The sequence below is a fragment of the Lissotriton helveticus genome, chromosome 7 (assembly GCF_964261635.1).
Source record: "Lissotriton helveticus chromosome 7, aLisHel1.1, whole genome shotgun sequence".
In the NCBI taxonomy this organism is placed as follows: Eukaryota; Metazoa; Chordata; class Amphibia; order Caudata; family Salamandridae; genus Lissotriton; species Lissotriton helveticus.
In genome coordinates, this window is record NC_136068.1 from 1,659,012,275 (window position 1) to 1,659,025,124 (window position 12,850).

General features: G+C 44.7%; 1 protein-coding gene across 7 annotated transcripts in view; it reads left to right on the top strand.

Moving 5' to 3' along the window:
- The window catches only part of LOC144770644 (B-cell receptor CD22-like), a 681,379-nt gene that overhangs the window by 306,561 nt on the left and 361,968 nt on the right, over nucleotides 1–12,850 (top strand). For all 7 annotated transcript variants that reach the window (XM_078655344.1, XM_078655346.1, XM_078655342.1 and 4 more), the window contains one exon: nucleotides 1,057–1,201. In XM_078655344.1, the coding sequence (XP_078511470.1) occupies nucleotides 1,156–1,201 (46 nt within the window). In that variant the 5' untranslated portion in view covers nucleotides 1,057–1,155. The remainder of the gene's footprint in view (nucleotides 1–1,056; nucleotides 1,202–12,850) is intronic.

Consider the following 12,850-nt stretch of genomic DNA (forward strand, 5'->3'; position numbering starts at 1 on the left):
AGATCCCGAAGTTGGGTGGCAGTCGGGATGGGTGGCAGTCGTCAAGAACGAGGTCTCAGAAACGTCTTGGAAGGAACTTAGGTTAAACAGCCTCAAACCTTTGAGTGTTCCTCTCAGGGAATCAGCCTACAAGATCCTATGTCAATGGTACCCGACTTCAGAGTGGCTCTATCACATCTACCCACCACTGCTGGATCTTTTATGGTGATGCACGGAAGGGGTCAGCGAAAGGATCGTCATGCTCAATAGTTGGTGGAAATATTTGTCCATCAGTGTTGATATTTACTAGGTTTGGTGATTACCTCATGCCGCCCCTCCTCGCGGCTTGTGATTTGAGGCGTTCATCTGGTTGTACCTCCACATCTGCATAAAGAATCAGAAACCCAAAGGAGAAAAAGATAGCAGCAACCTACCGCTCTGGGGCAGATCATGTACCATAAAAAAGATCTTTAAATGAAGCCATAAATATCAGTCTCCTCCTGCTAGTATACATGTTGTTTTCTATGAAACGGCCAATGCATAGAGGGACACACAAATATAACCTGCTATTAAGCCCTTCAGTTCACATCTTGTTATATCAAGGGTAGTATTATACCCGAGGTACATGTGCTGTGGACACCATATATCCAACTTCAGAATTTCATTGAGCACCCAAGTGTGTTCTGCAATTCGTATTTAAGGCTTTTGTTTTAGCCAATTAATAACAATGATTTGAAGCAGCAAAGTCCAAGATAAATGCAGTTTTGACGACATGCAGCTGTGTGCCGATGGTAGCCACGAATGATGGATAACTCAAAATACACGTGTGTTGTCTGTCACTTGTGATGCCTGGAAGGGAAGCAGTGGTGATTTCGGAGTCCGCTGCAAGGACAAATGATATGATGAATGAATTTAAATACAGATGCAGCTCAGGACCAATCAGTTATAAGTTAACAATAAAAAATTGTGTGGGGCCATGTGCTTTCCTTTCTGCTGCCTCATAAATGCCTCAGCGAATTAAGATTGCTATCTGCCAGGGTGATTTGTATCACAATTGTACTATTTTCTTTGTTGCAGGGCTCCCAATATAAAATATAATATTTTACCCTTCTACGAAAAGTCAAGATGTGAGTTGGAACCCCAGTGTGATTGTTGGAGACAGCCACTGAATAAAACATGATGGCTCTTACGGAGAAGCTTTTCCTGATTACTTTTCTTCAAGGTAATTTAAATAAGCATTTGCAATGCAAACGGTCTCGCCTTTGGGACATTATATGTATTTAGCTATGCATCATATTAGCCTGGGTGGTGAAACATCTACTGTTCTTTAACATGAAGGGAAAGTAAGCACCAAACTGCGTGACACGCCAGGTGTGGGAATATATGGAGAGAAATATTGTGTTTCAGCGGGAAATGGTAGAGTACAAAGCTCTGTTTATAATATAAAAGCAGGGCCATTGATGGTCATATCACTGTAAATTCAAGATTTGAAAAAAATATTATTGTCTATGGGTGCTCGTGGAAGACTATTTCTATGGACTGGAATCTAGAGAATGATAAAGTGATTCTCGTATTTTACTGACTTCTGCTGGTCGTTTTCTATCAAGAAAGTTAAATAGAGGCAGCTGTGAGAAAAAGAAAAAAAGAAAGTCCCTCAGCAGAAAGCAATTCTGGTATTTTACTGACCTCTGCTGGTCTTTTTCTATTGAAACAGTTAAATAGAGGCAGTTAAACAGAAAAAAACAGTCCCTAAGCAGAAGCAGACAAGTCCTAGGGCTGATCTCCAGAGCCCACAATGTACATACACATAAAAGAAAATACTAAGGTATATACAAGAGGTCTCAAATGCTCAACCTAAAAAGCGATATAGAACAACTCTTCTTCAATATCAGCATGTTGCTTAGCTTTTGCGTCTTTTTGAGGGACATTTTTATTTATGTATTTATGATTCTATGTCTTCATGTGGTGTCTGTTTTGTGGTACCTTACCTGAAAAATATTCAAAACAAATAAAAAAATTATTTATTTCGGCCTTTACGGCCATAAAAGCACATAAAAAAGTATTACAGCATAATTTGCACACATGATTCTCGCAAAGGTAAAGTGAGCGTGCATCGCAACATTAAGAGAAAGAACAGTTCTAAATATAAACAGGAGCTAGTTCGAAGTTAATATTTTTATAACATTTAAAAAGATAGTTAAGAAAGCGTTAATACATTTTGTTTGCATGTAAATACTAGAATTATCCGATAGACCCAGCTTTTAAAATAGATGACCGTTCACACCACAAAAAAAAAGTAAGTAATGAATAACTGAGTACTCTATGGGCAGACTGGAACCATATTTTAGGATCCTATAGGCCTCCGCACAATACTTTGTCCCAAGGTTCCGACTCACCTGTTGTAACCATTGATGTCCAGCCTTCTTGTATGCCAGGCAGACGAATAAACATGTTGATCTGTTTCCGGTTTATCTGCACAGAATGGACAGTCCTGAGTCAAAGTAATAATATTACGAAAACTGGTCGCTAGTGCAGAAAATATGCCAACGCCTGTTGTAGTTTGTGCAAAACAGAACAAAAATGGAACCAGTCAATATAAAAACAAACATTGACAAAACCATGCTATGGCAAGCCCCCACTGCCTCCCCTCCTCCCCCTTTCAACACTCCCAATTATTTTGTGGTGTAGTGTCTATTTTCGTGTATGGCAAGAGTCAGTAGCGGGTGGAGACCTTTAAAAGTGGTAGGGAGTAATCCTTGTCTTGAATGCCAAAGAGCTGTTTCTTGAAAAGTTCTCTCACACTTTCTTGCACAAAGTTTCCTGTCTCACTCAGTCTCACTAAATCTCACTAATTCACGCAGCCTCACTCACTCTACTCTGATCCACTCAGTCACACTCTTCTTACTCATTCTGAATTACTTTGTCTTACTTTGTCTCACACAGAATAACACTGCTATGCTCACTATCATTCTCCCTCCCTCACTCAATTCATTCTCACACATACTTGTCCTTACTGTCACTCATTCTCACTTACTCCTTCACTGACTCTCTCTCAGTTTAACTCTTTCACATAGTCACACAGACATACTCACAGTGTTAGAATTTCTCCAGCTCTGAACAGTATCTCTGATGGCTGGTGCAGGCACCTTCATGCACCTGTATCAGCAACCAAACAATATCATTAGCTGCCTCCGTTTGTTACTGGACCTGATGCAGGTCCGCATTTTATTTTTATTATATCAAGTGTGAATAATCATTCACTCCTTGTACAATAAAAATGGACCACGAAACAAGGAGACAGGTGTAATGTAGCTGTGGAGCCCATAAAGGAGAGCCGCCACAGTCCCAGGTACATTTATCACTAAACTCAACTCAAAGAAGGCTTTATTCGATTGATTAAATAAGCAATCATAAAAGCACTCAGTTAAAAATACATTAAACATTTCATAGATTAAAATTCATATCAAGTATTACACAAACTCCAATTCAAAAAAGTTAAAATAGTATTAAACTTACAGAAGCCCTCATCTTATTAAAAACAATCAGGTAAGCATGTGTTTCCTTTGGCTCAAAACTTTTTTCAGAAAAATTGTTATCCTAAAAGCACTATTCTCGTTTTCTAGGTATTGTAGTACCAATAAAGAAGGGCGACATTGGCGGAGCCCATACTGTTTCAAAATGGGGGCTAGAAGCAGGCTCCTTACAACAGAGTAACATTTACAAAAAAGAGTAACATGAATCGTAGATTGAGGGGAACTATTATCACAAGGGCAAGGCTGGAGATCTTAAGACCATTCGTTCATAGTGGGAAAAGTAACTAATCGATGAAAGACCCCCAACCTAAATCGAGTTAATAAAAACCTGTCGTATGCACCAGGAACAAAGGTTAAATAGGGTTGAACAGTAAAAGTAATTAAAACCATCTTATTATGCAGGACTGTGGGTTTTAAGATCTCCGTGGACATTCTAAGGGTATCTTGCGGCAGAATACCATCTTTTCCTAATTTCTTCCTTGATATTGCCCCTAGAGTATTAGGATTGGTAACAAACTCCAAATGGCCAAGATCCTTAAAAAACTTATAAACATATCTTACCCTCATTGCACCCTGCAGTTTTAATATGTCTAAGAGAATATCTCTATTCAGTTTGGCCTCCCCTTTAGTCCAGAGCCTGTGCCATATTTGGACAGGCTCAAGCCTGATAAGAACAGAGATAAAGGAAAGTCTTAACTCTGCATGGCAGATGCAAGCTGAGGTACCATTCGGGACAGATAAAATATATTTCAAGAAAGAATTTTCTACTCTATGAATTGGGAGCAGGTTATTAAACCCCCAAACCCTGCTCCCATAAACTGCTGCCTAAATGCACTTTGCCGTATGAATTTTAACGAGCTCCTCCAGGGGTGTTTTGCCCAGTTTTCTGGCAAAGAGGGTTAGAGCAGCTGTAGTGCATAGAAGTACCAGTTTTTTTTTGCTGCCATGCTTGTGCCCAGGTGTCATTATGGGGAAAGAGAATGCCCAAGTATAAGAATTTCTTAGTGGCCCGATCTTTTGCCCTGCAACAAACATATCCTTGTGTTTCTTGATACCATTACCACAGCGCATAATGAAGGTTTTGGATGAGTTTACCCTTAAACCTAGATCTTTCATAAAAAGGGAAAAACAGAACGCGCTGAAGGCCATCTTGTGTGCGAGACATCAGCACTGCATCATCTGCATACAAGAGGGCTGTTATTGGGCGACCAGCTACTTGGGGGAAGTCTTGATTATCTTTAAGTAGAACCTCCCCCAGTCCATTTATACACAAATTAAAAAGGAACGGGGCCAAGGCACAACCCTGCCTGACTCCGCTCCTAATCGGGAAGACAGCCGAGCGCTCGCCATTCAGACAACAGTGCACACTTGCCTTGGCATCACTATAAAAACGTTTTAAGAAAATAAATAATATTTGCATCAACCCCCATAACTACTAATATTGACCATAGTTTAGTGTGGACCATGCCGTCAAAAGTGGCTGTGAGGTCCACGAATGCTAAAAATAGATTCCCTTTCTTAGCCCTTGGGTACTTCCCCACCAGAAGAGAAAAATGCAAGCCCTGCTCTACAGTCCCCACACCGGCCCGAAAGCCATATTGATGGTCTGACAGAACAGAGTTATCATCAGCCCAATCCTGAAGACGTTCCAATATAACTCTGCCTGCTACCTTCGTTATGGAATCCAACAGGGAAATTGGCCTGTAGCCACCCGGATTTTGTCTGTCCCCCTTTTTGAAATGGGCACAATAGTAGATTCTACCCATGTGGTTAGAAAGTCAGTGCTACAGCTGGCTTTGAGAACCTGTACCAATAGGGGCCCCCACAGAGTAATGTTTGACTTAAACGGATCTACGGGGACCCCATCTGGTCCAGGAGCCTTGCCACCCTGATTCGCATAGATGGCCCGCTCCACTTCCTCTAAGGTAAACATTAATTCCTTATGATGAGAGGAGTGATTTGTACCATGAATCTCCTGGACGTTATTATCCATAGTATCAGAATTTCCCTCTCCATTGTATACCTCAGCAAAGTGCTTAAGCCACTGTTCCTCGCTTATGGCTATCTCAATCGCCGGACCAGCCTCTCTGGATAAGAATGGTGCCCTTATTGCCTTCCAGAATGCTGCACTATCTTTAGCTGCTGAGGCTGAATATAATGCTTCCCATGCCTCCTTCTTCAATGTAATTTTCCTGTCCCTTAATGCTTGTTTATATGCCCCTCTAGCTAACCTTATATCCAGCATATTTCTCTGGGTTTTATGCAGCTCTTTTTTAATCTGAAAATATGCTTGAGTACAGCTTGAATCAAACCATATATTCTGGGATCCGTTGCTCTTTTTACGTCTGATGAGAGACTCTCTTATTAAATTGGTTATTACTAGAAATGAAGCTAAGATGTTATCAGGGGCAATTTTTTCACTCAGGCATGTCTCTATGTCTAGTTTACATTTACTCACCACTAGTTGGATCAGCGCTACTTGATCTGCCATAGCCCAAAGGAGGGAGTACCAATTAATACTCCCAATGGCTATATTTTCTAGCAATTGATCATTGTTAATATTGGATATAAATATTTTACTAGAGGGTAATGTAATAGCCAGACAAAAAGGGAAAATGATCACTAAGTGAATTCTCTGAGACAAAGGAGGAGTGCAAGCTATGTGCATGATTACTTGATATTAAAATGTAATCGATAGTGAAACAATGTCCCCTGCCATTAAATGTCCAAGGCAAAGGGGCAGGTATTGGGCATAATTCATTTACAAAGCCTAAATCAAAACTGTAAATAAATTAATTTAGCTGCTCGCCTAAAACAGTATGCCTAACATGAGATAAGCATGCTCCTTCTTCCCTTAGGGCTCCACATAAATGATCCACAGCATTTTCACATAGCGTACAGTTAAAATCCCCAGCGAGTATTAACATTATGTTTTTCATCTTACTTTTACCCAATAAATTCCTGGCGGAATAATATTATAAAAGTTAACCAAAGCTATGGAACATGTTGAGTCCAAATCCAATCTAATTAGTTGATGAAAATCATCATTGACCAGCATAATTATTTTCTTCGTATTCATGGTACTCGATATATACATGCACAATCCACCCTTAGCCCTACCACTCCGACACTTGACTGCTGGGATATGGTATGTCCTATACCCATTCAGGTGAATCACTTCCTTGGTCCATGTCTCCTGGAAACACAGAACCTCAAATTGTAAAATGAATTCCCACCACAATTGGATATTTAGCTTCGAATAGATCCCAGCACGAAACAATGTTACAAATAGTAGATTTAACATCAATGGAGCAATTATGAGGGTGGATTGCTGTCCCCAATAAACCGTCATTTGAATGTCTAAGTGGAGAAAGGGTGTTTAATTCACCCTAGGGTTTGATCTGTGTCTCATTATTTGAAGCCGTAAGCCCTCGTACTTCGGCGCCCTCGCTTTCAACAGAGACCTTGTTTAAATGTCTAGATGGAAAAAAGTCATTTGAATTACCCTGGAGATCAGCCTGAGACTCTGTCTTCGGGTCCATAGGCCCACAAACCTCACCCCATCACTATAAGCAGAACATGTAATGGGACATCATCGTTACCCGTTAAAGTCAATCCAGAATTACCCCCTTTAACATGCCTAGAAGTTACACAGTTCTGATAGGCGGAAATCCCAAGATCAAGTCAATCAATGTCTTCCAGGGAGTACAGGGCATCAAAATGATTATGTACTGGAATGGGGTGTCTAAACTGCCTAGTTCCCATGTGACCTCTCTTACTCCGTAGGAAGCGGTCGCTTCCATTGCCCCTGGCCGACTGCCATAGCGCTTTGCTCAGCTGAAAATTGGTATCGTAGCGCTATATGCCTGCCTGCTTTTGCTGCATTTTTTGCCTGCCACTGCTGCCGCCTTGAAAACGTGCACTTTGGGTCTTTTAAATTACATTCTGTTATCGTGCACTTCGTGTCATCTGAAATCATTTGGTGCTGGATTTGCAGCTAGCGCTCCGATTGTATTGGTGTTTGCTTGGTGATTGAATATTTATTTTCTCTTTGCCCTCAGCGTCCCTCCTCCCTGTGCCCCAATCTCGCCCAGGCTCAGTTTCGATTTCCCCACCATTTTGTTTGTTGTGCCTGAACCAGAACATCCATCCCGCCTCCCGCCTCCCAGCTGCCCCTCCCTCGCTCCGCCCCCCCCACTATCCACTTATGATAGTCACACCCGCGCGCAGCGTTCACGCGCCCCATGCGCGCCCCATGCGCGCCCCATGCGCGCCCCATGCGCGCCGAAGGTGCGCCAAAGGTAAGCCCGTCTACGCCCGTCCGCGCCTGGACCGCGCTCAGCGCCAGACCCCCTGGTCCCCGCTGTACCCAGCCCACTAGAGTAACATATGATGCAACAACTCTCCTAGCCCTCAACCCCGGATGCACACCATATTGCTGCGAAGCCACCCCAGGACGTACCCACGGCCCATTCGCCTGCCTCTCCTCCAAGTTCAACTGCTTCAGGACCCTCACCAAATCCACTTCCTCTATACACAGCTCCGACTCTAACCACCTGAAGTGCATCCTGCTGAACATTCGCTCTATCCACAGACACGCCACTGAACTCTGGGACCTACTCGACACTGCATCACCGGACGTTGCCTTCCTTACAGAAACATGGATGAACACATCATCAGCACCTGACATCGCCATAGCCATACCGGACGCTTACAAGATTATCCGAAAAGACCGCACCAATCAAACAGGAGGAGGCATCGCCATCATCCATAGGAACACCATCAAAATCACGACCAGCTCCGACGATAATCTTTCAACCGCCGAACATCTCCACTTTCATATCCACACCGACCCTAGGACCACACTCAGAGGCACCCTCATCTACAGGTCTCCAGGAACCCGCACTCAATTCAGCGATGACATCACTGACTTCGTCAGCCCACATGCCATCGCCTCCGAGAACTACATTCTTTTAGGAGACCTCAACTTCCACTTTGATAACAAACACGACAGCAACACCTCCACCCTTCTGGACAACCTGGCCAATCTCGGACTCAAACAATTTGTTGACTCCCCCACCCATGTAGCCGGACACACGCTCGACCCTATCTTCACTTCCAGCAAGCACATTTCCTTCGTTCGCACCACAGCTCTCCATTGGACGGACCACAGCTGTGTTCACTTCAGCAACAAAACCACCTTGACCCACAACCGCCCACAACCTATTCCTCGGAGAAACTGGAACAAAATCACCTCCGACCAACTCCTCACATCACTCAGCCAAAACCCTCCCACCTTCTCATTGGACCCAAACCAAGCGGCCACCAATCTCAAGCAATGGATCACCCACAGTGATGACGAATTAGCACCCCTGAAAAAGCACCAGATCAAATCAGGCAGCAAAAAGGCTCCCTGGTTCAATGATGACCTTAAAAAATCCAAGAAGCTATGCCGCACCATGGAGAAAACATGGAGAAAAAACCCAACCACCGACAACATGGCCACCCTCAAGGCAGCCACCCACAAACACCACCAACTGATTCGATCCACCAAGAAATCAGCATTCAAGGATCGTCTCGACAACAACACCCACAACAGCAAGGAACTTTTCAACATCGTCAAAGAATTCACCAACCCCACCGCAGCATCTAACGACATCACTCCCTCCCAAGACCTCTGCGATGCATTATCCTCCTTCTTCTACAACAAAATTGCCGACATTCACAACAGCTTCGAGAACTCTCCCAGCGATCAACCCTCCCCACCCCCCTCTGATCCTACACCGACTACTAACAACCTTAGCGCCTGGAACCCAATCACCACTGAAGACACCATCCGCCTAATGAACTCAATCCACTCTGGCTCGCCAACCGACCCCTGCCCCCACCACATTTTCAACAAAGCTGACTCCATCATCGCACCCCATCTCCGTGATGTCATCAACTGCTCGTTCAACTCTGCCACCTTCCCAGAAAGCTGGAAACACGCCGAACTCAGCACCCTCTTGAAGAAACCCACAGCAGACCCCTCGGAACTTAAAAACTACCGACCCATATCCCTCCTCCCTTTCCCCGCCAAAGTCATTGAGAAAGCCGTCTACAGCCAGCTCGCCGCCTTCCTTGAATCCAACAACTCCCTCGATCCCTCTCAATCCGGATTTCGAGCCAAACACAGCACCGAAACCGCCCTCATTGCAGCGACAGACGACATCCGAACACCACTGGATAACGGAGAAACAGCGGCCCTCCTTCTACTCGACCTCTCCGCCGCTTTCGACACAGTCTGCCACAGCACCCTTATACAACGCCTCAGCAACATCGGCATACAAGGAAAAACCTTGGGCTGGGTCATCTCATTCCTCGCAGGGAGAACTCAAAGAGTCCGACTTCCCCCATTCAACTGAGAGGCCACTGAAGTCATCTGTGGAGTACCACAAGGATCATCACTCAGTCCCACCCTCTTCAACGTGTACAGGAGCCCACTCGCATCCATCGCGCGCCAACACAACCTCAACATCATCTCTTACGCCGACGACACCCAGTTAATCCTTTCCCTCACCAAAGACCCTAACACCGCCAAATCCAATCTTCATGAAGGCATGAAAGAAGTAGCCGAATGGATGAAACATAGCCGCCTGAAACTCAACTCAGACAAAACGGAGGTGCTCATCCTAGGATCTTCCCCCTCTTCCTGGGACGACTCTTGGTGGCCTTCTGCTCTGGGCACAGCACCCACACCCACAGACCACGCACGCAACCTTGGCTTCATCTTAGACTCCTCTCTCTCGATGTCCAGACAAGTCAACGCAGTCTCATCCTCCTGCTTCAACGTACTTCTCATTCTCAAAAAGATCTTCCGCTGGATCCCCCTCGAGACAAGAAAGACTGTCGCCCACGCACTGGTCACGAGTCGACTGGATTATGGTAACACACTATACGCCGGAATCACAGCAAAATTACAGAAAAAACTCCAACGCATCCAAAACGCATCAGCGAGACTCATACTGGACATCCCTCGCCAAGATCACATCACCGGACACCTAAAAGACCTCCACTGGCTTCCCGTCAACAAGAGAATTACGTTCCGTCTTCTCACCCACACACACAAGGCCCTCTACAATCTAGGACCCAAATGCCTCAACACTCGACTGTCCTTCTACACACCCACCCGCCAACTACGATCGTCCACTCAAGCACTCGCCGCAGTCCCGCGCATCCGAAAGTCCACCATGGGTGGCAGATCCTTCTCCTTCCTGGCTGCCAGGAACTCACTCCCCACTTACCTCCGCCTTACTCAAAACCACATCTCCCTCAGAAAAGAACTTAAAACCTGGCTATTCGACAAATAATGAACCCCTTCCCCAAGCGCCTTGAGACCCTCTGGGTGAGTAGTGCGCTATACAAATGCCCAACTTGAACTTGAACTGTCTCCTTCAAACGTAAAACCCTTGGTGTTTTGGAATGTTTAATGGTTAATAAAAGTATCCCAGTGGTAGTATATTTATGTTGTTGGGATTGACAAGCCCGTTATTACCCCTCTCCAAAATTCTGTGCACCAAGAGGTTTGTCCTGACCGTTATTACAACACAATCTCCACACAGTGACTCATCAGAAGGACCGACCCACCCGATCCTTCGTACTATTTTAAAGTCTGAAAAAAGGGGATTTTTTTAAACCAGTCCTCATAGTTAAGTAATGAAGGGACTTATTCCTTCGAGTCAACCAATGTTCAAAGGCATTCTGAGGTAAAGGGGGAACATATGCCACAACTACCGTATGCGCGGTTGCTTCTGGGGATAAGTTTAAATTTAACGTGGGCTAAGGGGCTTATCTAGATCTTCCTAGAAGTTTATACCTCTCTCTGCTGTTTCCTTATTTGCATCATGCTTCCCGGCAATATGTGCCCTTCTTTCTATACCAACAAAATTATTAAGGACTACTGTAATAAGACCATCCTTAGGGGGATATAGCCCAGTGCGAACGGGGGCATTTGCTGTATTAGGTATGTTAGTATTAATGTTGTTGCTCCTGCGTTGTGTTTGTCTATTAACGGTGGAGCCAGAAGATGGTCTGACTGCCATGTCTGCTTCCCTACTAGGCAGAGGACATTCCCTTGGATGAACACTATCTGCCTGTATAGCTAAATGTTTACTGCTAACCAGCTCCTCCACCTTAGCTAGCCTAGTTTCTACGTTGGGTTATTTTTAACATGATGGGTTCCAGGAGGGTTGTCATCATTATCTCAAGTCTAGCCCAAAAGTTCCCATCTTGCATACTATCAGCAGGCTTATCTGTCTCATTCTGTTTTACAAGATTTAGTGGTCCCTCACTGTGTTCGCTCGAGCCAGTGGCAGTTTTTGCCTTCTTCCCAATAGTTCTCTGAACAGGTTTACTCTGCTTTTGTACGTTTTTACCTTTTCTTTTTTTTTGGAGGGGTTCTGCAGTATGGTCCAATCTGTGTTTAACCTTTTATCCTCTAGTGGTGACTCTAGGCCTAACAGGGCTAAGTTCAGAATCAAAAGATGAGGAAGAAACTATATCTATAGCTTGGTCTGGCACAGCTCGAACCGGAGTGCTAATCGGTGAAAGGGATGGCTCATTATTAATCACCGCGCATGATTCCATAAGTGGGGGCATCAGGGAAAGTCTACTCTGAAGAGGTGTAGGGTCTAGAGAAAACCTGTGTTCGGTTATCTGTATTTCATGTATAAGGACTGACTCTGCTCTCTGCAAAAAGGCATCTAAGGTCCCCTCAGCAGTCCGACCTTTGTTATTTTTCAGCTTACTGATGTTTGACAATAAATATAGTTTTACACAGCTGTACCAAAAACTGTACGTTAGGAGTCCCAGGATCAAACTCATAGGGGGGGTTATCCAGTCCAGCCTCTTACTGTCTGTGACGGGCTCAGAAGGGCCTGCCCTTGGTTCGGGCTTCATCCGCGTCGCGGGTGGAGAGGCAGCGCTTTATGCGCGATGGACACGCCTCCTCCTCACTCGCGTCAGCTGTTTGGGCTAAGTTGCATTCTGGGAGTTGTAGTCCTCTCCCAGGGTAATGGCGTCGTCAGTGGAGTGAAAAGTGGGCTGTAAGTGGGCTGTGTCTGGGACCCTCCTCCGACCTGGGAAACTCTTGCAGCAGCTGGCAGCACCAGCAAGAGAGGACGAAATTCAGCATGCAAACAAACTCAAACTCCAATCTATCCAACCATTCAATCATCCATCCTTTTACGTATCCATCCTCCTTTTCTCCATCCTTTCAATCATCCATCCTTTCATGCATCCATCCACTCTTTCGCTCCATCTACAAATCCTTTTACTCCATCCATACATCATCCTCCCTT